This window comes from Aquila chrysaetos, chromosome 7 (assembly GCF_900496995.4).
Source record: "Aquila chrysaetos chrysaetos chromosome 7, bAquChr1.4, whole genome shotgun sequence".
Taxonomy (NCBI): Eukaryota; Metazoa; Chordata; class Aves; order Accipitriformes; family Accipitridae; genus Aquila; species Aquila chrysaetos.
This window is the reverse complement of record NC_044010.1, coordinates 16,050,880-16,076,284: the sequence shown is the minus strand read 5'-3', so window position 1 is coordinate 16,076,284 and position 25,405 is coordinate 16,050,880. Positions and strand designations below refer to the sequence as shown.

General features: G+C 46.3%; 1 protein-coding gene across 4 annotated transcripts in view; it reads right to left on the bottom strand.

The window, feature by feature from the left end:
- Positions 1-15,106, bottom strand: part of ILDR2 (immunoglobulin like domain containing receptor 2) — a 44,184-nt gene extending 29,078 nt beyond the window's left edge. For 2 of the 4 annotated variants that reach the window (XM_030019517.2, XM_030019519.2), the window contains exons 1-3: positions 14,641-14,790; positions 4,694-5,026; positions 3,477-3,596 (exon numbers count right to left, since the gene is read on the bottom strand). In XM_030019517.2, coding sequence (XP_029875377.1) covers positions 3,477-3,596; positions 4,694-5,026; positions 14,641-14,686 — 499 coding nt within the window. In that variant the 5' untranslated portion in view covers positions 14,687-14,790. Of the gene's footprint in view, positions 1-3,476; positions 3,597-4,693; positions 5,027-7,498; positions 7,545-14,640 lie in introns of those variants that run through there. The other 2 variants (XM_030019515.2, XM_030019520.2) reach the window with 2 other exon arrangements.
- Positions 15,107-25,405: the final 10,299 nt, after the last annotated feature.

The window sequence follows — 25,405 nt, the reverse complement described above, 5'->3', positions numbered from 1 at the left end:
AAATGTAGACTTTCTTAAACTTAGGATTCAGCCTTTTTGATTCAATCACATTAGTTCTAAAAAACAAATGTATAAAGTTGCAAATGGATTCACTAGCCCAGTTGTAATGTCAGCAAAGGGTTCTATACTTCTAGTAAAACATACGAGTGCAGAGAGCATCACTTGACTCCTGTTGTGGAATTGCTAACCTCTGTACTAGTCTAGTCCTGCTGCAGCAGAAGCAGAGTTTATACAGTTTCCAGCATGCTAGACCTCGTCTGGAGATTCCAAATGCCACCAAAATACATATGTTTAGTAAAAGTGTAATAGTACTTTTTAATTTAAATTCTTTCCTTACTCTACAAGAGGTTCACTACCAGCCAATCCCCTTCTGTGTTTCTGAGGCTCAGAGGTTACTATCCCTCTTCCCTTGTCTGCACTGATTCCATTAGAGAGGGTTAAAGTCCCTGACTAAGCTACACCTACTGAATGGTCTTTTCACCAAAGCACATAAGCACATGCTTAACATCAGGTATGCGTTATAAATCCTATTAGCTTTGCTGAGCACAAATGGATATAAGTAAATGCTTATCTGCTTTTCTGAAATAGGCCTGAAATGAAGACAGCACATGGGATTCTCTGATGCTATCTAGAGTTGTCCAGCCGCTTTGTGTGTCAACATGACGCATCCAGGTGACAAAACTCAACATGCAATCCCATCATAACCCGGGCTGACTGATAGCTTAAGACTTCACTGGAAGTCTCTGTGATTGCTTCCCTAAGAAAAAAGGAATACTGTAATTTGCTCAGGTTTTTGATTTTGGTCCAAGTTGTGATAAAGCAGCTTTTGACCAATTGTTAATGGTGTAATTCACTGTATAAAAGCAGGATCCTCCACTTTTAGCTAAGCAAATTTCCATTAATTTATTGATGCTATTAGGTATCTACCATTTTTGCTGCTCAGTCCTTTCAAGGTTTCTACATGATATTAAACTTCCCTGTTCAGCAGTATCTTTCTCTAACCTAAACACACCTTTCATCTTGGCATTAATATGAAACCACAAGAAGGGATATTTTCCTATTTCCTTTTCCGTTACTGATTTTTCTGTCTTTCTCCACTGATAACGTGAGTGGGTAGAACCTCTGCTCTATTCAAAATTCTAATCTATGCTTAAATCATGCAGCAGCCCCCAAACAAGCAATGTAAATTATATTTGAAAGACCACTGTCAGCAGAGAGCAAACAGCAAGCAATGTGCTGTGGAAATCATAGCATCTCTCACAAACACTATCCCTCCACTGCTCCAACCACTCTAACAAGGAATCTGGGTTCCACCCAAAGACCAGCAAACAGCAAACAAAACCCTTTCACCACATGTCCCCTAGGACTGTGGAATTGCTCCAATCTACATCTGTACTCACTGTCTCCCTTGAAGCAGTGGGATGGAATTAAAAATGTCCCAGAAGATGCCAGAATATTAAGAAAAGGTATTTTCAACACTGGCTGCTTCCTCCTCTAGCCATCAATGGGGAAGAGGTAAAGGAAAAGAAAGTAGAAATACCAGCAAAGGTGGAAGGGAAAAAGGAAGGGAAAAAGGAAGGGAAAAAGGAAGGGAAAAAGGAAGGGAAAAAGGAAGGAAATGGGTGGGTAACCTGGAATCACTCCGAAAGCTGGAATGTTGCCTCCGTACACGCTACCCAGGAGAAGAAATACACACAAAGCTGCGCCAAACAGCATGAGGCAGAACAAAGTATGCCCACGACAAGTATGCTTTCATGCTGCTGCCAAACTTCGCACAGTGCTGCACAAAGTGCAAGGTCAGACCCACAGGCTGTAGTGAACAGAAAAGCAGATGTGGTCAAGGTAATGCAGCCTAAGCTACGTGTTTCCTCCCAACATAATCACAATGAATTGGGGCCAGGGACATCATCAAGCCAGCTTCAGAGGAGGGGATTTCTTTGTTTTCCCCCCACATAGTCTTCTGTACACACTGAAAAACAGATTCTTCCTGTTACCATAGCACTGTTTCATCACTGGTGTCTGAGCACAGCTGTAGACACACATAAGAGGAAGACACCAAATCCTGGACAGGAAGGTGAAGAAGGGACATAATTCAGCAGCCCATCGCCATGCAGCCAACAGACAGCTCCTCTGGAGAGGCTATGTAACAGCTACAACTGCCACCTGGCAGAGGTAACCTCACCTGAACTAACACAGGTCAGTCTTGGGCCTGTAATTCACTAGCATATAATACACAGTCACACTGTGGATTTAGACAGGGGTATGACACCGTTTTCTGGAGGGACCCATTCTCCAATTGTCCATTGCTTGACTGACATCTGGAAAAGTCAGGGGAGGTGATGGCACTGTTATAGTCACTCACCCATTCAATCTGGTTTATTTTGTGAGGACAACTACAGCTCCAAATATAAATGCCAATTAAACTCTGACCTTAGCCATGAGAGCAAGAGTACTTGACAGACATGTTCTATTGTATGCTTCTATATATCACCTACACACCATAGACCCAAGCTTTTTAACATTTCCTTCACAGAATGTACAGAATCTGTACACCCAAGAACCATGCAAGCATGCTGACCAGACAAACACTGGTGTCAGCAGGTCTTAAGGTAAGTTGGGAAAAACTCATCTTACTCTCCTGGGGCAGTCTAGGGGTGAAGTACTACAGCTGGCTCAAGGCAGCGTCAACAAATGTCCCTGAAAGGCCCATTCCACTCTGCTTTTCTCCCCTAGCTGGGATGGGTGTTTTTATGACCTTTACAGTTAGCTGGATTGTGGAAGCCATAACTGAAAGCTAACCCTGCAAATAGGAAAGAAACTGATCCTGCTAACCACACTGCTCAAGGGAGCTTAACAGAAACAGAGCCGAGCATGCATACTGGAGAGAGGACAGGTCCTTTTAGTGGCAGCACCAGCTTAGACCTGTTTAGGGTGACTGTGAAACTCCACCTCTCACTGCACAAGTATAATTAGGGAGACAGAAAAATCTCCCAAACTGACACACATAAGCAGATAAACAGGGTGCTTCTTGACATCCTCACAGGTCAGAAGAGTGGGCAAAGAGAATGTTAAAAGACTGCAAAAAGCATACAATTTGATGTCTTCTGGGTATCTTTTTTTAAGAGTCTGTCTCAAGTGCTCACTTTGCTGCAAGTTTATTGGTTTATGTTTTAAAAACAAGGGTTCTGACTTTCCACAGCCCTGCACTCCCTGTAGTCATTTACGCCTGCGCAACGTCTGTGAGCAGTGTGGGTGTAAACATTACTATTCTGGTTTGGTAGCGTTTACCACCCACTTTGCCTAGGTGTGAATGACTGCACAAGGTACAAGGCAATGGTGAAGGTACTGCGGGGACTGTTTTACATAGATCTTACACCCATAGTAATATGGTGCACAGATATGTAGAGAGAGCGAGAGAGCAGAAGGAAAGATACATCAGCTACCTGCTGAAAAAGCAATCTGGCAAAAGGGCTTACCAAGCACAAGCAGCTCCACCGATTCTTCATTCTTGCCCTCCACATCATCCGGTGTGATAATAAGGCAGTAATAGAGCCCACTGTCTCCCCACATCAACTTCCCAATCTGAAGGTCTGCATCTGAAAGGCAAAGAAGAAAAGTCAGGCTTTCCCTCCAACACCTACAGGAAGAGTGAAGTGTTGAAAGCACTGGGTCCATCTCCATGTCCCAAATCCACTTCATTACCTTACTAAGAAGAGGGATTAACCTTATGCAGAATATCACACTATTCAGGAAAAAACAACAGACTCAGGACTCTGTGGCTGTTAAGTGGGAAGACAGGTAATGCCGCAGAGGCAGCTCACTCTGCAAGTGCCAAGAGCAGAAGGGGTAACTAATGTCACTCGCTGTCCTTATCACCCAAGGCCTGGGGTCCCAACAGCATTCGTGCCGTGCAAGAAGGGCTTAGACAGTGTCTCCTCTACAGCACTTCAGTCATCTGCTGAAGACGTTCCACGGAGACATAAAGGAAAACACTCCCCCTTGCTGAGGCTGATCACATGCTCTCCACACCAAGGAGCCTCCACTTCTGATTGAGGTGGTGTCCCAAGTCAAGCAGAAGCTTTGTGCTTTTGAGGAACAAGGTTTCTCACACAGCGTTCCAGACCAAATGTTTAGGGACCCTGCCACCCCCCATGTCCACCCAATTTGACTTCACCCCATGGAAATCTCTTCCTTTCACACTGCCCAAAGCTGCGTGGGTTTAGATTCATGATGGGGTAAGCTGGTGAAGTCCAGAGTTGAGCAAACATGAGGTGTACGATAATTTTGGTATTTTGAACTGGGAAAAAATCACTGGAGTTCGCAAGGAAGAAAAACCTAGCCCGCAGAAACTGAATTCATATCTCTCTTGCTGGTACCCCTTTGTTAAGGAAAATCTATATACAGAGCAATATGCAGAAGCCTGGAATAAAAACCTTCCACTTCATCAAAGGGAAAAGAATACTGTATGAGGGTTGGAGACCTACATGGAGTTGGATGAAGGGAAGCGCCAAAGGAAATGACCTTTGGGTCTAGGGTTGGTTGGTTGAATCCTAAATGCCTGACATACAACAGCTCCCTTCCAGCAGCCTTTTCTAAGGGAGTTAACTGAACAATTACCACCAGCCTCCAGCATCCCAAATTGCTAAGGGTCCATTCCAACACCCACCAAGCATCACTGGGGTAGGAGAGTTACCATGGACAATGCTGACATCTCTTTCCTTATAGAAGTCCCCTATAGTGACGGCAGATCCTTGTTTGGAGGCCACGACACGGACCGTCCTCCTGCTGTCCACACAGTCCAGGTAGGGATCCCAGTCCAGGTTCCTCTTGCTCATAGTTTGTAAACCAGAAGTTGCCATACCCAAAGCTTCTCCCATTCGGTCCTGGCAGTAAGATTTAAACCTCCACTGTACCACAGCTGGTTGGGTGGAAGAAGTAGAGAAATGGCAGCGAAGCAGAGCAGGCTGAAACAACATGGCCACCTTCTTCTTCTCAGGCACGGTGACCTGCAACCCTTCCACCTCAGCTAAAAGACAAAAACATGAGTGTCATATGCCTTGGCATTGCTTTAAGAGGAAGCTACTGCATTTTATCATAGCATCATTCTCGCCATGTACATAAAATTAAAAAGTCCATCCATTTCAGGTGCTAGCATGCAATACTCCTCAATGTATGTAAGCACAGATGTTGGCAGCAGAAGTAAGTTTGCTTTTTCCATAGGCTACAGCCACAAGGAAAAATACAGCACGATGGGGCTGAAGGCTCAAATGTAGTATCCTTACGCTCTGTAGAGACCCTAACACGGTGGTGTGACGATTCACTTCTGCGGCTGGTTCACAGATAAGGAAGAGATATTTTAGGGATGGCCATACTCCATTTCTACAGCAGGTCAGCCAAGGGGCCAGATCCTGAGTTCGTAACAATCCCAATGTAGAATAAGTAACCACCCTCCCAATTTTGGTGGCATCACACCTCCTCTTTGAAGTCAGGCAGCACACAGTGCCTGGCCCAGCCCGCTGTGCACTGGTGCCCAGTTATTGCTGCTTGCTCTGCCAAACTCCAGAGATGCATGAAGGAGCGGATCCAAATCACACAGCTCCTGCCAGGGCTGGCATGTAGCACTGAGAGAAATTGCTCCATGTGGGAGGTGCAGAGAAAAATGGCCCAAACACTCAAGCTTTTCACATTCCCAGGGAGGAGATGGATCTCAACACGTAATGTTTATCTACCAGCTGATGGGAGAACTGCAGCCTGGAGCTGATGTATTAAGGCCTCAGAGAAGACGCATGGGACTGCTGCCACATCCTTGTGTAGCTTAGGGAGAAGCGGAGAGTCAGTGAGCAATGCCAGCAGAAAGCCCTCGGGAGAGTGTGGTACTCCATCTACCCGCAGGGGAATGGCCGAAACCTCCCACGCATGCCCTTCATTGCTTCCCTCCTTTTTGCGCTGCAGGCAGCAATGACTGAGAGCACTTACGCAACACAGGAAACACATGCTGACACTTTCCCAAGCAGGGAAGTGCTGGCCTGTGGAGGCAGAGAAACAGCCCAGAAGCAAGGAGGGGCATCTAAGAGGAAGTTTGTAACCAGGGGCAGTCTCTGCAGCTGATGGACAGCAGGCCCAGATGGTGACGGTTTGTATGAGAAAAAGGAACCAGTTTCAGTACGGGACATGTTGATGATGGCAGCTCCCTACATCCAATTATCATACACCCCAAGGCCTGGAGCACGCACAGTGAAAAAGAGGACAAGATACAAGGAAACATTCAAGAGAATAAAGCAGAAGAGGATGTTTACACAACATCAGGAGGGACTGATGGACTTAGGGGAAGCTTAGGGAGGAATGAAAGACTGAGGACAACAAAAGCCTTCCTGATGTCGGGAAGCAGTAGGAGAGAAAGGCAAATGCCAGGAAAGAAGAAAAGAGAGTAAGGATAAAGTATCAGGGTAAGTTTAGGAAGCAGAAGGATAAGCAGGATGACAATCATGGAAGCAGGAAGCTTATATTCAGCTGGAAGAAACTGAAGAAGGTGTCTCAGCTTAGGTCAAAATAATTTCAAAGGGCTGGAGCCAGGTTGCAGGAGATTAAGAAATGATGTAGAGATGAGAGGAAATGGAGTCAGCAAAAATAAACCACCTGCTCCAGAAAGTAGAGATGAAAAGGAGATGGAAGCTGGCAAAAGTAAGTGAAATGACAGGAGATATCTTTAGGATGGGGAAAAAAAAGGCATATACTAAGGCAGTGGAGTTTAAAGCAAACAGAGAGCAATAAATGCATCAACAGTATGACAACAGCAGGCATGAAGGGACAAGGTCAAGTTAGAGACAGCTACAGACCTGAAAAGCAAAAGCAAGCAGAGATCTCATGATCAGGAGTCAGAACCAAAGGAAAGTGAAGAGGCTGGACCAACACTGAATATTCATTTCAACAAGTTATCAATGTCCAAACTATAAATCACAATGAGGTCTATAAATACCAGTCAGGGGATAAAACCACAGTATGGACAGAACCTAGGGGAAGGTGTATTTCAGAGAGGCAAGATAGTCACTGATACTAACAAAGACTTACTGATCTAGGCAGGATTTGACCCTGGGGACTACTATGTGAAGGCTTGCAGTACACAAGGGTGTTATGGCATTTGCACAGGAATGCTCTGCTATGCATACAATGAATGCATGACATTATGCATATTGTACTTGTGCCAAGTGGAAATTGCACAGGAGATGTCATTAGTTTTGCCAGAAGTGCCTGGACCCAAATCCAAACACTGAAGCATGGGTGTTCTCCAGAGTACCAGAAAACACAGCTGAGGTCCCAACAAGATGTTCCCACAAGAGAGGCAGGGGCATGAGGCAGCTCCTCCACCTTCCCAAGGTGCAGGCAGAGAGATAACTCAAGAAGTGGCAGCCGGGACACTTCTGCCAGGCCTCCTGTTCCCAGGAACTAGAGGGGCAGAAACGTGGGGGCCATACGGCACTAAGAGAACATTACCACTTACTTCTCAAGGTGAACCAAGTGGTGACATTGTCTTATTCTCTCCCCCCTAGGGCCCCGTGCTTCCCGGGTTGCATCTGAATGCAAGAGACATGACAAACACGTTGAAAAACAAATGGATCCAGGTCAGACCTGTATCTGGCAACTCTATGCCTGACCCCACGCAGTCTGTGGCCAAAGCCAGCACGTGACATGAGCTGACCGAGTGACTCATCACGTTACTTCAGCTTCAGGGATAAAACAGTGACACAGTGAATATTTAAATCTTTCCCTTGTGAAGGAAGTACACTGCTTAGTAAACACAGTGCTTTCAGCTAACCATGCACCATAGCCCTCCTTCCCTGTTAATGAGATTAATGAGTTTGGCAAGCCAGGGACTGCTTTAATAAATGATTAGCTGAGCTTTAGCAAATTCTCATCTGACTAACTTTCCCCATCCTACCCCCATGTGAATGTCTATATAAAGAAAAGAAAAGAAAAAGAAAAAAAGAAAAAGAAAAAAGAAAGAAAAAGAAAAAAGAAAAAAGGAAAAAGAAAAAGAAAATGAAAAAGAAAGAAAAGAAAGAACAGGAGGAGAGGAGAGGAGAGAGGAAAGGAAAGGAAAGGAAAGGAAAGGAAAGGAAAGGAAAGGAAAGGAAAGGAAAGGAAAGGAAAGGAAAGGAAAGGAAAGGAAAGGAAAGGAAAGGAAAGGAAAGGAAAGGAAAGGAAAGGAAAGGAAAGGAAAGGAAAAGGAAAGGAAAGGAAAGGAAAGGAAAGGAAGGGAAAGGAAAGGAAGGGAAAGGAAAGGAAAGGAAAGGAAAGGAAAGGAAAGGAAAGGAAAGGAAAGGAAAGGAAAGGAAAGGAAAGGAAAGGAAAGGAAAGGATAGGATTTGGGAGATGTGCAGTAAATTATCTGGAGTCTTCTATATCCTACCCCAAGCTCTTTATTAATTTTTGAAGTATTATTTTTGGATCCTTTCCAGAAATAGCATTTAAGAGCAACACAGTGCCTCAGATTGAGAGACTGAAGCAGTGGAAACTCTAGATCTGTTTAAGTCAAATTATATACAATTATATATGGCTGAACTGGGAAATTATACACCTGTTATTTTCTCTGCCAAAAAAAGTGATCGGAGCAATTCATGTAGTACATCACTGCTGTAACAGCGTCCATCAAAAAGGCCAACAGGATGTTCAACTGCCTGAAGACAGATGGTGGCTTTACAGCTAACAGTTATGTCCATGCACGTGAATTATAGAGGTCTGCTTAGGACTTCCTCAACTTCACGAAGGAACTGCTGACCTCAAAAATCTTCAAGAGACTAGCCAGGATAAGAAAAGCCTCAGTTGTATCACAGGACAGAACTCTGGGCTGTAGCAGAAGAGTGAAACATGTGAAAAAGGAAGACAAGCTCAGTGACAGCACCGTGGTAGCTCTTTGTCTAGTTTAATACAAGTAGGACTGAAAAGAAATTGAACTGTGCTCTGCTATGTTTGACTAATGCAGACAGAGCAAGATTAGCCCTGTTTCAAAATCATCATGGAAATGTAATTCCTGCACTCCAGAGAAGCAACCTGTTCATTGTGAATTTCACAATGTTTGAACTTTCACAAGAAAAATCTAGCTCATGGGAGTTTCATGACTACATGACAATTTTGCTTTCCTTCTTTCTTGTTCTCCTAAATCCCCAGAAAAAGGTCTGCAAATATTAATCAAGTGCATCTTAAAAACACAGATATCCTTACTCTCAGAAAAATAAAAAGAATCCATGATTTTGTGTGTCTGTGCATGTGTATATATACACTCTCAGAGAAAGATCTTAAAAATAATCACACTTCAGAAAAATAATTGTATGGATTTTGTCTGTTTCTCATTGACAATGTGTATTCATCTCCTTTCTCTGATTCTTTTCCTAAAGTATCCTCAGATTATGCATTCAAACTATGCAATCAACTTTACACACAACCTATCACTAATACATTTTAGCAGTGATTAAAGAAATTCCAGGAAGCGATTATAAAGGAGATATTTGTACGGGCACATTTGAGCCTTGTGAGCCTGATCTTAAATGCCTTCCATGAGTAAATGAGGAAAGGCAATTGCGAGGTGATAACTTAGGCTCTTGCTTTTCAGTTGCCCTCCGGAGAAGCTGCTGCCTCCCTGAGGCTAGATGAATCCCAAGAAGATTTAGCTTCACTACACAGCCTTAAGTTACCCTTTATGAATGGGATCATAGAATGGGTTGGGTTGGAAGGGACCTTGAAGATCATCTAGTTAGAACGAAGTTGATCTGAAGCACTAATCCCTGTAAATAAAGGCAAACCCAAATACTGAAGTTCACTGTCTCAGACTGCATCCTTCTAGCACACAAGATAAGATTTGAGTCCAAGAGAAGGCAACACACGTTATTCTTCAGGTCAGCATGGGTCTCCCTACCTGTGCATGCATCACATCTCTTTCTTTGCAATTACTTGGCTCACACTACCACTTGCCTGAGGCAGTACAGCTGATGCTATGAATCTACAAAAATTACATTCCCCAATTTTGTGCACCTTTATTGATAGGAGTGGCAGTTGTGCACACAGGAGAATGGAAGTCATCAGCCCTGAACCAGGCACCTCAGGAAAACTACTCCTAGACTATACCTAAGGGCTTTGGCAGAAAAGCCTATGTTCATTGGTAAGAGACAGCGCTCCTAGGGTAGTTTATACCACTTCCCCAAACAAAATAAACTGTTGGGCAAAAGGATGCTATGTCTTTCTTTTTTGTGCATTGGCTACTGTGAATCAATTAAAAGTGTTCTTTCCCCCACTGCTGAATACGGGCACACCATCCACACTTTCAAATGTGGATCAAGCCTGAATCAGAAGTGCAAGATCTGGGCTTCGAGACTGGAAAGTCAGAGATGATAAGCAGATGTGTAAACAGGTAAATGGAGAGCCAGTGGGATCACTAAGATTGTGTTGTACAGATTCTTGCCTACTCATGCTGGACTAAATCCAATCCATGCAATTTATCAGCAAAAGCCATCACCATCACATTGTGTTGAGTGGCTTATGGGAAATGAATTGGATGTCTTGGTCTGGGTCCTATCAGACTTGTGTTTTTAGCTCTGTGGCCACTAATTGTCAACTTTTTTAGCCAGCAAGAAACCAATGCCTAAATAGGTCAGCTGCAGCTGAGGTGAAAGAATGATACTGCTTTTTACAGCTCCGTAGCAAAACCAAGAATTTCAGCTCCCTAACTGCTTAACCTGGAAAGTGGCAAAACCAAAGCAGTCGGAGGAGAAAAGCATGGCCTTGCACACAGCACAGAACCTCAGTACAAAAACACTCCATGTAGGACAGAGACCAGACTGTGCAAACTGACTGCAGTAGACATTGGAGTATTCCTTGCTCTTCCGCATTCTCTGTAATGCTGTCCCCCAGGCACGCCATGCTCCTGACTTCTCCAGGGAAGCACACAGCCCTGAAATGGCAAGGACTGAGTAAGGGCTTTCACAAGAGCCCAGGGCATTTCATGGGCTTTTCTAGGTATCGGCCTCTCTTCACCAGCTTCCCTGCACTTACTACACTGTTACGACCTGCCCCTTTCACACATTCACAAAAGTCACCCTGGATGTTTTCAGGAGAATTATCTCAGCTTTGGCCACCAGATCAAATCCACCGTGTCTTACTACTGTCTGAAAGGTGTTCCAATTGTCAGATGGCTCCTGGTTTACAGTCTTGATTCAGCATCCCAGAAATAATTCCCAGAACTATCCCTCAGCAATTGGTCACCACCAGAATCCTGAGAATGAAGGAAAAGAAACAGGAAGACTCTCTCCAAGCCTTATAACACCAAGCCATAACACCTGTTCTTGGGATGGCATTGGGATTTCCACTGGTGCCAGTCCCACTCGAGGTGATCTCACATGAATAAAAAGAAAAATGTCATTTCTTCCCAGTTACACTATGCTTATGCTGTGTGCAGCCAGTCAAGGGAAGTCAGATGAAACTCAAGACAGATAAAACAGTCTATCCATCTCCCTGCCTTCCCAAGAAGTCTGCTCAGTTGGCCAGGAAACAGCAAAAAACAACTGTGCTCCAGCATTCCCCCTCTGCCTGCTCTCCTAAACTGTGGCTGGGAAAGCAGAGGTAGTATAGTAAATCTACCCACCCTTGTACTATACCATTGCATTACAGTGGCTCTTCTGCACAGGGAAAGTAAACAGGTACCGAGTGCTAAATTATTGGTGAAAAATGACTTAACAGGGAGAGAAGGTCACATTTTAACATGGACAGTTTTCTAACTTTAATCTTTCTAAGCTCAGTCTGAGTCGTGAGGCAGAAAAAAATCTGCTGTGCTTGTTCTGTGGCTAAAACTGGAGTTCAGTCTCCAGTGCAACACTTCTCTAGTTTTAAATGCATTGGGAGTTACAGCATTAATATGAATAACAGTAAACACGAGGGGAGGATTCATTCCAGATTCAAGCTGCACTTGGTAGTTTACAAGAACCAGCTTTACACGGGGGCTTAAGGATACTTGACAAATTGTACCTCCTTTTTCTAGAACAAGAAGAACACAGTCCCACACATATCCTAACCCGTGTCACTTCACAGGAAGGAATAAAGGATGACCTGCTCTTCATCCTTTTGCTGTTGTTATTAAAACACTAGCTGTAGGTGCATGGGAGAGCAGGGAAGGAGGAAGAGAAGCTAAACCAAATCCATTGTACCTCATGCAGGATTTTTTCAAATTGCACTAAGAACTCACAATGCACAAAACCAAACAAAAGATAAATGCAAGAGCCAAAAATTAAAGACAAACAAAGGACAGAGAGGAATTATTGCTGGGAGGAAAGGAACTGTGAGTGCCGATTAGAAATTTCTCAGCCCACCTCGAGGAGGGAGGAGGGGAGAGAAGGGGGCGAGAGCCTCTCTCTCTTTCTTGCTCCCTTTTGTCTCCCTGCTTCCTCCCCATCTTGCACTCTGTCTCTTACCCTGGCCCCGCCACCTCCCAACCCCCACTTCTCTTTCCCAGAGTGGAGTGTACCACTCTGGCTGGATTAGGGCTCCTTACCTTGATGCAGACCTTTCATTCCTTTGCACAGCCACTGGTAAGAAGAAAATCTTGAATCCATGTTTGCTAGCCTCTCTCCCTTTTCTGTGCACACACATACATGCTCACACTCACTCACACACACACCTTGTCTTATTTGCTTTCTCTCAGCCATGAAAAAGGACAGCAGTGCCTGCTCTATCGCTGGGCAACAGCAGCCGGGAGGCTGGAGGGAAGCAACTGACTGCCTCCATCTCTCAGCACACGGCTACGGCTAACCTGTTGCCTGCTGGAAGCCTTTGCCTGCTGGTGGTCGACAGCACCAGCGGCAGGCAGTCCTGTCTCAAAAGCCCAGGACTAGAGGAGACTGGAAGGTCTCCCTACTGCAGCAGTACCTCTCTCTCTGCATAGACCTTGCATGCTCCAAACAGCAGTTGCTGCCAGCAATCATGAACTACCTTTAATGGAAGGAGAAAGGTGTTAACAGCCCAGCCTTTTAGCTTGATGGAAAAGTCCTGACCTAGCCAGACACGTCCAGATAATGAAGCTCTTTAAAAAGAGGGAGGAATGTAATGTCATGTTTATCTACAACCTGTACTCCTTTACCAGTCCCTGGATACTATTTATCAGCATACTACTATGGCTAGTAGGAAAGGAGTGGTAATTGTGGGTGCACTGGCACTCCAGACCAACTCAGTGAAGTGGGATACGTTCAGTAGCAGCCAAATGGCAGGGAGGCAGGCAGGGAGAGAAGCAAGGAGGGAGGATGAGCTGGAAGCTGCTGAAGCCCCAGATGAGGCCGTGAAACCCTGGAAGGGAGCAGTAGGCAGGCACCGGTGTTGAAGATGACTCAGAGTGAAAAGCAAGGAAAGGGGTGGGTGGGTGGGTGGTGGGAGAGAGGTGTTATGACTAAAAGCCGAATTTACTGCTTGTGAATCCTAAATCTGAATAGGAAGAGGGAAGAGTCTGAGGTCTTTTTTGTGGGATACATTGGTGGTGGTGGGAAATATATGCCACTTAATCCAAGTGTGCCTGTTTCTTCTTCCAGCCTGTAACCAGCCTGCCTGGCTAAGTCAGCCTGCTGCAGCTTTTCCTAAAGCCTCCTGCTCCTGCCTGTACCTGGCTGCTGCACCAGCTCAGAGGAGGCAGATCCGGCCGCTGACCCGACAGGGCTCCTTCCTTCTCCGATTCCCGGCTGCCCTGCCGCTCTCATTCCGCTGTAATCCCTACCCTCTCCTTTCCTCGCTGTGCAGCTCTCAGACCCAGCCTCTTTTCAGCTTGTTCCCCCTGCCCTCTCCCCACCGCAGAGCCCTCTGCTCTTCTCTCCGGCTCCCCTCCCCCTTGCTTAGGGCTTGCCCGACCTCTTCGGGAGCCGGCCGGGCAGGAGGTGGTTGGCGAGCTGCGCTGGGGCAGGCAGTCCCGTCCTGCCCTCACAAAGGCCTGGGTACCGCTGCGCCGTGGATAAACCGGGTGGCCGGATCCTGCCCCCCTGGAAGCCGGGGCGGAGGCAGGGCAGCCCCCTCCTCTCACACCTCTGTTAGACGGAGTGTGCGGCCAGGACACCGGCAAAGGAGAAGTTCCTGCAATTGTTCCCGGCCCGGCGTGGGCAGGCGGGGGGAGACGAGGGTTGTCGCCATCCCCCCTGCGCCGCGGCCAAGGACACTCCGGCCCCAACCCCGCGCTCCTGCTGCCTCCCCGGGCCGGCTCCCACCTTCCCCGCCACAAGCGCGCTCCTCTCCCCCCCACGCCCTGCGGTAAACAGTGGCCCAATCGCCGCCCGCACCCCGAAGCGCCGGGGGCCCCTCGGACCTGCCCCCACGGCCCCCCGGCCGGGCCCGCGCAAGCAGGAGACGCTGGCTGCCTCCCCCCTCCCCAGCGGGACCAGCCCTCTCCGCGCAGTCTCCGCAAACTGCACCGCGGGACGCCCCCGAAAAGACCCCCACCCCACGCTGGCTCCCTCCGCAGCTGCCCTCCCGCAGCCTGCCGGGGCATTTCCCCAAACCTCCCGTTTTCGCCCTAAAGAGAGACGTAGAGCCCGCCGGGCACGGCACGGCACGGGCACGTCGGGGCCGCCGGGACGTCCGTGCCCGTTGCCCCCGCCCGCGGCCGGCAGCCCGCGGCCCTACCTGCGAGCCACAGGAGGACGATCCAGCTCAGGACGTGCCCATCCATCTTCCCGCTGGCCCAGGCGGCGCGGGCGGGCGGGCGGGCGCGGGGCGGGGGCGCCGCGGGGCGGGCGCGACCATGCCGCGGGGCGGCGGGAGAGGCCCGGGGGCGGCCCCGCCCGGCGAGCCCGCAGCCCGCTCCGGCAGCCGCTTCCCCGCAGAGCCGGACGGGCTGGCGGCGAGCGGCCGCGCTGTGTGGCTCAGCTCCGCTCCGCTCCTCCCCCGCCGCCGGCTGCCGGCTCCCGCGGCGGCGGTGGGGGGCCGCTTCGCAAGGCCGCCCCCGCGGCTGTCCGGGCGCGGCGGCAGGCGGGGACAGCGCGGCGGCGGCGGGGCGCCGCCGCCGGGAGGCAAGCGGAGGACGGCGGCGAGGGGCAGGGGGGGGCCGCGGCTTCCCGAAACTGCTTCCCTCCGTCCGGCGAAGGGGCGTTTCGGTTGGCAGGTGCCGCTGGGGGCTTGCCGGAGCTCCGCTCAGCCTACGGGCACGCCGGCACGTTTCTCTGCAACTACTTCAGCCGCCGAGCCCAAAGCGACGCGCTGGCCCCGGCTCCCCCGCGGGGCGTGCAGCGGCCTCTGCCGCGGCCCCGTCCCGGGTTACAACTTCGCTAGTGCGCACTCAAAAAGTCCACTCCGATCATCTGTCCCCCCTCAAATTAACCAAATGTGTGCTTGGGAAACGAATGTAGATTGTTCCAATTCTGAATTTCCCTGGGGTTTCCACTTCCAGCATGGGCACTGCAACTAATTACTGTAATTTTTTAGATGAAGAGGGGATGTAATCTTAGATGAGGAGGAGGTGTTCTGGCTGGTAGCGATGGACAGCTGGGTTGTGGGGCGTTAAGTTTTCATGCCAACGTGATACTGGAAGGGGATGGAGGTTTTGGGGGAGGAAGGGGACAGCCAACTAGAAATACAGCTAAAGGAGATTGCTTTTAAAAGGGTGGATGTTGGTCTGAAATTATATGGTCCTGGCCACAGTGGACCCACATGTATACATGCGTACTGTACTTAAAACTTCTAGACTTTCTGAGAAAGCAAAATTAGTCAGTGGAATTATTCATAGGCCTAGAGCTGGCTAAATAGCAGCATGCTTGCTTTGGTGGCTCAGCACCAGAGGAGCACCTTCCAACGTGGCACTCACCATTCACAGCATCCAGCACAGCTTCCCTTTGCGTGTTGTTCATCTTTGGGCATTTTTCTTTCAGGGGCTTGGCTGGTGTTTGTAACCAAAGTTGCGATTCTGCACACGTCAGTGATCCACATGAGAGATGGGAGTAGTCTTCAACTTCTCATCTGCAATCTGCCAAAGAACGTAAACGATTCTGATTTTCTAAAGCAAAGTTTGGCCCTAGAAGTGAGCAGCGCTAGGTGTGTCCCGCTGCTAAAGGCAGGGTGCACAGGGATGCTGCGGTAAAACTGTACAAGCCATTTGCATTCTAGCAGGTTTTTTCCAATTGCCTGTAGATTCCTCATAATTTTGCCTTTCAGACTGAACTTCCCTACAGGCAAGATAAGCTTTTTTCAAAAGTGTGAATAAAAATAGATTAATAATTTCTCAGTGAAAAGGCAAAACAGCATGTTTGCTATGCTAAAAGATGTGTTGAAACATTTTGGTTGGTTTTGAACGTTGTAGTCCCTCTGTTAGTATAGTTAAAGTGGAATTAAGGAAGGAGACAATCCCTAGGCAGCCAGTCTGTTTTTAAGTATTTTATTTGGAGCTATTCAATGTTATTTAAAAACACTTTTCACGCAGAAGTTTATTTTTATTCAACACTGCTTTAAAAAAAAAATTATACACCCACCCAATCAGTGTCCTGATGTTCCGCTGACCTGATACATGATGAATTTAACTGTTTTGCAGTACTAGCTAAAAGCCACTATTAAGAACCAAGACCCTGTTATGCTAAATAATGTACATACACAACAGTGCATAGTGCTGTTCTCCTTCAGCACACAGTGATCTGACACCCCACTGCCTTTGTGCATACTTGCTGGTGGAAGGCACAGTAAACTCTCATTAGGGCCACAACTTCAGCCTCCAGAAATACATATCGTTCCAGAAAATTCAGATGGAGCTATAATACTTTGCATCAGCTGAGGGCCTGCCTCACCATTGTTACGTATCTATAGGATATAATCCATGAAGGTTTGTATGAGCTGAATTAAGACTCCTAATAGGTGAACACAGAGCTATTTTTTCTCTCCCTTCCTTAACCATTATTCCTGATAACCCTCAAAATTTCAAGTGAAATCCTGGTGCCTTGCCTTTCTGTAACTTAATTGGCCAGGAGTCTGATCCAGAATTTCCTGAGACAATGTTGATGTTGATATTATCTCATATGTTTAACATTAGGAACAGTACAATCCCTTATGCGTCACCATCGTTAGCTACTCCTAGCTTTTTTTTTTATCTACTCCAGCTTTTGCAAATAAATTTGGCATACATCAGTTTTGCTAAACTTTTGACTCAAAACAAAGGAAGGAAAGATTTTCAATAGAAGGAAGCACCATTGTTTTGCAAGTAACGTTGGATTTATAGCTGCTTTGAAATTTTTATATACTCAAACTCGCTGTACGGTTCTTTTTCACTTAATGTGAGTTGTCATTTGTATATGTGCACGTATGATGGATGCCCAAGCCCTGAATAGATGTTCCAGATCTCTGTAGACCTTTGATCTGAGTATTGCAACATCTGAGCTGGCTTAATAGTTAATGTTGGGATGTTGTCTTTCCTTTTAGTCAGTTCCTGGAGAGGAGACAGAAAGCTGCACCACTGCAGTTAGCCCGATTTCACCTTCAAAGGGTAGGTAAATTCCTATGCAGTTAGCCAGATCGCTTCAAGCCACAGCCCAGCAGGGATTCTCTGTCCCCTGAAAAATACTATACTGGTAGACTTCAACCTTCATCTCCCTCAGTCACCTGACAACCTTGATACCGGATGACCAAATTCCCCATGCCTGTCCTGCATAATTTAGCCCCAGACTGAATCGGAAGATTACCACACCACAACACTGTTTGATATAACTGATATAACTGTGACTCTGTCTGGAGCAGTTCTCCTCTAAGCAATGGGATCATGAACAAATTCAGTTGAACAATAGGGAAACAAACAAACTCACTGTTTACTCATCCTGTAGCAGCTGCTGGCTCTTTTCTCTTCCTGCCACCTACTTCACTCCTCCCTCCCTCCTTTCATCTTCCAGAAGTTACCAGCATCTGGAATGATTTACACCAGCACCTCACTCAGAATGACCCATCTCAGCAACATCCCTGAAAACCCGCTATGCTGCGTGAAAATACTTCTCTTCATGCATACTTTTGCACATCCATTCAACCCCCTGGATTTCCCCTGTAGAAATTTCCATAGAAACAGTGATATCAACAGCTTCCTGGGATGTCATACTAGATTCAGCCATTAGACACTGCTCTCTTGATTTAGTACTGAGACCAGCACATTACAGAAGCTATTAGGCGACACATCATCAAATCATAGCATTTACTGAGTCTCTTCAGAATAGCTACTAACTAAAACTTCTCCTTGTTTGCTTTGTTACACTGGAATCTCTTATTAATCGTTGATAACCTCACAGCAAGACATTGCTGAAATACACGCATTCTCTTTATATGTTGTTTTTTTCTAAGCTGCCTGGCTACATTTGATAGCTTTTACTTCCCATTAATGTCAGGAGTGAGTGATATAGATATATAAACTGCTTTTGTTCTTAACCATGATGTTTGTACCAACAAATGTTCAGAATATTTAATGGAGAAATTTGACTTTCTCATTCCAATGAACCTTGAGTTCTGTAATAAAAACTCAGCATCAGAAAAAAAACTCAAGAGAACAGCATCTTTCTATAGTATTCACTCCTCTATATAAATTTCCCGTGCTGCTCCTGATTCTTTTTTAGACACCAAAAACCACAGCGTAGCTTTGCTACACTTTCAGAGGGAATCTGAAATTTTCATTTAAGTAAAACAGTAAGTGCATATCAGCAGTAATGTTTTAAGAAGATATTATATAGGTACACAATCATAAGTGAATCATCCCAGCTCACAATGTTTTGTGTGTCAGTATATGCAAAAATACACTGAACAGGAGTAAGACAAACTCTGCTTGCATATCTACAGATAACCAAGGAGATAACAGATAACAGGGTTGTTAAACCCTCTACAGTTTTGGCTGTAGAGAAACTGTGGGAAGCACAAATACCTTCAGGGAGCTGGAGTTCACAAATTGGACTTTTGTGATTGTCTAATCCAGCTTTCTTAATAAAACAGGCCACATCACTTTGCCACACTACATCCTGTTTGAACTACAGCATATCTGTTAGAAAAAGAATCACAGAATACTTTGGGTTGGAAGGGACCTCACCCTGGCCCTAATTTCATCTAACTTCACCTTCTAGTACTGCCAAGCTAGATGGAAGGGCCTTCTTAAGGCATTTCTGAACAGAGGTAACGACAGACTATGATCAAAGCACCCTTAACGTTCTCTCTGGAAGTTCAACAGACTGTTATTATGCTATATTCTTGAGCTAACACCAGATCTGGAGAGCATCCCAGGCACAGTTGCTAAAAGCATGAAAGCAGAAGTACTACAGCATCATCACTCTTGTTTAATAATTCTTTGTTTATCCTTCAGGGATCATACTGTTAGTCCTTTTGACATAGCATCACATGGGGAGCTCCTCTTTGGTGGATATCCCACTCTATCACCTACGTTATTAACTATTCCCTCAATCTTTGTATCATTTGCAAGTATCTGTGATGACTGTATGTTTCCTTCAAAGGTACCAACAAATATCTAGTAGTGTGCAGCCAAGAAATGACCTAAGAAAGATCTTACTGAAAATATGCAATTACAATTCCTCATTTAAAATTACATTTTGAGACATCCTAAGCTGTTTTTACTGGGGACTGGATGGTCTCTATCATTGCATTTCCTTGATTTAGTGTTGTGTGGTCAAGTCACATGCCTCATGTCTGAATACATTACCTTTAGTAACCACACTTAATATCTTTTTGATGCAATTACAAACCAATGTGACAGAATTTATTTTCTGCAAACCCATGATGATTGGCATTAATTACATTACTTTTCTTTAATTCATTATTGAAGCAACTCCTGTATCAGTGATTCTATTCTTTTGCCTGGGATCCCTGTCAGCCTGACAGGTCTATAATTACCCAGGTCATCCTACTTGGGGCAAGATCCAAAACAAGGCTTTGGAAAATTTTGGTACCTAACATTTAGAACTGCAATCTAAAAAGCCCTCATTCAGCAGCAACTTGAGACTGAAAGCATGTATGTACTGTCAAAGTTGACTACACACTTACAATTTTCTTTCTCTGCATGGCCAGGTAGTCCTGAGCACAAAGATGTGTAACAAGCACCCAAGCTAAGGCTTACATACGTCTGGGTTGTCGCAGCCAGGTCCCTGTTTTCCACATGAAAACCTAGTCTTATCAGATATTAAGGATTTCCTGGTATTTGTCCAGGACAGTGGAACGATGTGGTGGTTTCACTGGAACCACGGCATTAAAGATATTTGAAATTTACAAATTTACGGCATAGAGGGGATGCAGCTGTACCACACATGGGCAGCTGGTTGCCACGTACCTTGCAACAGGTTTAGTGGTTCTGGGACGTGCTGGCCAGCAGGATTACAGCACTTGCCCAGCAAGTCCCATGCATCCCACAACCCCATGACCTGCAGCCCTGCAACTCCCAGCACAAACGCTAATATTTCTGAAGAGCAGACAGAAGCATAGCACCTTTCACTTGAGTTCCCTCAGAAACCTGGAAGAAAGATGCTGATACCACCTGTGAGGCCAGATCCAGAACATTCACAATAGATCTAACGCTCAGCAAACCCCTGCAAAGACAGGCAAGGGAAGAAGGTGGGGGTATATGGCTTACCTTTTGTAAAAAGGCCTCCTGACTCCTAGGTGTTCAGAGTTACATCCTTAATCACACAGCTGAGATGAAAGGCACCCTCCACTTCTTTTGCAGTTGTGGCACTGTTCAGAAAGAAACCCAAGATTCATTAGGTCAAAAGGAGCGAGACCAAAAGAAAGCTGACAGCTATAGCTTACTGGTTAAATCATTCGCCTAGGGAAGGGGAAGCCTGCAGGTTCTCATCCCTGAAATGTTTATGCATTACATATGAAACAATAATAATTACCAGACTGGAAAGGCAAAGTTCCCACTTTGTATCACTGTCCAGAGAAATTGTAGGTTTAAAACTTCCATAACGAGGCTGAGAAAGACATCAGCTGTGGTATTATGTGATAAAAGCTTGTCTACACACCCACAAAGGAGTGCAGAGAGACAATGGCATGGGGGTAGCCTAAATAATACCCTGCCCTGGCTCCTCCCACACCCATCATAAGAGCCATCAGCCCATCAAAGGCCCATCTCCACAAGCCCAGATGAGCACAGAGACACAATGGCAGATGGGAACACAAATTAAGGACACAGAGGAAGGGAAAACCTGTCCAGGCCCCTGCCAGGGCTGTCCCAGGAAAGCCTCAGCCCCAGGGTGCAGGCATGAAGTCCATCAAGATGAGTCAAGACCACAGCAACTTTAGGAATGAGGCTGGTTGCAGCCTACAGATATAGGACACATTATGGGATGCAAGGGAAGAGCATTTCAGGATTGCACAGGACTTCTTACGGGATGCTTAGGGGATGAATCACAGGCAAAGAAAGGGAGAGATCTAGGTGATTTGGGAAGGAACAAGTGTGGGCAAATACAGGGATAAAGGGATAGAAAGGGCCAGTTGTGTGTGAACAGTTTGCTGGGTGATGTGATTGTCTGCCATGCCCTGAACCTGCCTAGCACAGCCTGTTCCTATCTTCTTATTAAATTAATTTATAACTCTTTATTCTGAGTGTATGCATGTATATGGGGGGGTCTGAGTGCCAGCCTCTAGTCAAGCCATGGGTTGGAGAGCCCATGTGCCTGGGTGACTTCAGTCACGGCAACCCCATGCAGTGCTACAGGCTTGGGGAAGAGTGGCTGGAAAGCTGCCTGGCAGAGAAAGACCTGGGGGTGCTGGTTGACAGCCGGCTGAATATGAGCCAGCAGTGTGCCCAGGTGGCCAAGATGACCAACAGCATCCTGGCCTGTATCAGAAATAGTGTGGCCAGCAGGAGCAGGGAGGTGATTGTTCCCCTGTACTCGGCACTGGTGAGGCCGCACCTCGAGTACTGTGTTCAGTTTTGGGCCCCTCACTACAGGAAAGACATGGAGGTGCTGGAGCGTGTCCAGAGAAGGGCAACCAAGTTGGTGAGGGGCCTGGAGCACAAGTCTTAGGAGGAGCGGCTGAGGGAGCTGGGGCTGTTTAGTCTAGAAAAGAGGAGGCTGCGGGGAGACCTTATTGCTCTCTACAACTACCTGAAGGGGGGTTGTAGTGAGGTGAGTGCTGGTCTCTTCTGTCAAGTGGCTGGAGATAGGACGAGAGGAAATGGCCTCAAGTTGAGGCAAGGGAGATTTAGGTTAGATATTAGGAAAAATTTTTTTTACTGAGAGGGTTGTCAGACATTGGAACAGGCTGCCCTGGGAAGTGGTTGAGTCACCATCCCTGGAGGTATTCAAAAAGTGAGTAGATGGGGTACTTCAGGACATGGTTTAGTGGGCATGGTTGATGGTTGGACTCGATGATCTTGAAGGTCTTTTCCAACCTCAGTGATTCTATGATTCTATGATTCTATGTGACAGTGACTGGAGAGATAGGAGTGAGTCAACTGAAGTACCAGCAATTGGAATAGGACTGCAGGTCGTATGGGCCCCCATGTGTCCATGGGGCCAGCAGCTGGAGTGAGTGAGGGCCTGGGTGCCAGAAGCTGGGCTGGGACCACAGGCACCGTGTGCCTGGGTGCCAGCAGCTGGAGACACCTGAGTGAGTGACAAGAAGTGCCATCCACCAGAGCGGACCAGGGGTCAGAAGCCCTTACGTCAGCGGTGCCAGGGGGGGTGAGCATGCGAGTGTGTGTGTCAGTGTTAGTTATGATCAAGCAGGACTAGCTGGTGGGAAGGTGATGTGCCCTGAGAGCTGGGGAGTGGGGTGCAGATGGTGCACCTCTAATGGCAAAACCACAGGAGGAGCTGGCATGTTAGACTGCGAATACATGCTTGACCTCACTTCAGTTGGACCTGGGAGTGCGGAGCTGCGTCAGCCTCACCTCTCTTGGGCTGATGGATCTGGCCTGATATAAGCACCAAATATTTCACTTTGTGGGAGTGACGTGTGGAAACAGACTCCACAATCAGTGAGATTGTAAAGTAGGTATGTTCGTTCAGCGCTGGGCAGCACGGGGGGTAGTCCCACCAAAGTTGTGCACACCTGACTCCGCAGCTCGCTTTAAATTTATACAATCAAGTGTTACATATACATAGAGTTTCACAATACGCCTATACATAGGCATGACCTATCCCCGCTTCATATTAAAATTAGTTCCAAGAAGTCATTTCCCTAAGTTCTTCCCAACTGCGCCTGCGCAGTGCCTTCTTGTGGTGGTCGTTGGGGGTCATGAAGATGAAGGCTGTCTGTCTTCTTCACGGTGAACTCTTAACCTTCTGTGCCTGCGCAGACTCAGTCGCTCCTTGCCATTTATCCAAATCACAAGGCCGGTCTTGGCTGGTTCTTGGGGTCGACTTCTGCTTCTTATCAGGGACTATCTCTTGCCCCAGCCAGCCTCAACAATGCAAACATTAAACATCACCTCTCATCCCCTTGGGCCATGTCTACCTCTATTGAAATTTCTTTAACTTCATTATAAGCTAGATAATTATTAAACAGTTCCTATCTACATCCATATATCTACTATATCTACTAAGATTCCTTTGGCTCCCCATCTCAGGAGAGTGCTTCAGCCCCAGACCAGCAGGTAAGTGAGCAGCAGCAGATGTAGTCACTGCCATGTTTTTTAGAATAACTTTGTTCATTCTTTCCAACAAACAACTGTAAGACATACCTTGGAAAGATTATAGCCATGAATGCTGAATGAATGAAAATACATTACTGGCAGAAAAGTTCCAGATGGTTTTTCTCTATATATAGTACTAGGGCACATAGACCCTATTTTGAGATATCTGACAAATGCCATGCATTGATGGGAAAGCACAGGTCCCTGATTCTGGAGCTGGGTTTCCAAGGCGAGGTACCTAGGAGTTGAGTGTTGGCATATCAAGTCATTTAATTGAATTAAGTGCATTAAAAAAGAAAAAGTAATATATAAATACTGGCACAACACTTGCTTTTATCTGCTGGAATGGCCCCAGTGCTACAGAAGTTATTTACAAATCAGTATAAATGGTCCAGAGAATGCCTTTGCCAGCTAAGTTAAACAGCAGACAATCAAAGAGTTAAAACATGAGTTCCTTCAGAGGCACTGGGCTCTCCTCAGGGCCCTGGGGAAGAATACTGATGACATGGTGCTCTGAAGATGACCTGTTCCCTGTTTGTTCTCTGCCCCCCACTCCACCTAAAAAAATCCTTTCTCTCTCCACTGCTTAAGAATTTTATTTTCCAACCACACCTCTAGCCCTAAGAGAGCTATTAGTGGAGCCTTGTGTTTTTCAGTGGATGCATCATTATCTGAATTTCTTTAAAAGAAAGGGCTGCTAAAGGGTGGGTCCCAAAGCTGCACAAAAGAGCGTGGTGTGAAGGAAAGTAAAACAAATGTGCACAGATGCATTCCTAGCAACAAGTCTTCCAGTAATACAACAGTAAATACTCGCCTTTCTGCCTGGAAAACTAGACCCTGTGCAGAAGTTTGTATTTACAAGATACAAGTTATTTCTTGCAGTCTCTCCTCAGAGATTTAGCATTAAAGTATCAGAAACTAGAGTGGAATATAAATGATTTTCCACAACAGTGAAAGTGACTTTAAAAACACTCACCTGTTCTCGTTGAGTTTATATTATGATTTTATACATTTTTAACAATGTGATTGGCCCCTCCTGCATGTTTAACAGCAAATTCATTATGTGGTTCACAAACATAAACCAAACTGTTTCACTGGATTTGAGCAAGACAAAATAGCCCCCAGAAGACTAAACTGCACCAGCATTTTTTAACCCTCAGAGAAACCAGCCACCAGTGAGATGGAAGAGCAATCTGATCTGACCTTACCTGCCAGCACTTCCAGCAGTGACAAACATAATCAGCTAAGCCACAGATTTATGCCTAAACATCAGCTACCTCTTTTGGAGCTAAACAGATTTACATTACCTAACCAGAGATGAAAAAAGAGGCTAGACTGAGGGGAAGAGGCAGTTTTCCAGTGATTTGGAAATGCGTGGAGGTGTTTTATCACCTTTTTTATCCTCATGCCTAGGTTTACAGTAAATTCAAGAGAACTCTGGGATAGAGGATTGGAAAGAATCTTCCAAGTCAGGGCTACACCATTAATTTTTATCAAGATGGTCTGGGTAACTCCATGGAAGATGGCTGTGTGAGAAGTAGCATGCTAGCTCTTGCTCTGCTGCACTACACAGGTTCTGCAGGAACTGCAACTGCATGCTGAAGGAGATCCCTCAAAAAAGACAAGGGGAACAGTGAGGAATATGGGAGACATCACATGCCTGGGACAAGCAAAACCTGGCCAGAATTTAATCAGGGCCTATGCCAACATTGTCACTTCAGTAACCTTGTCTCAGGTCAAACTTAGGGTCCTCTGTTCCAGGCAGCCAGATTTCACAATCTCTTGGTTGTATAA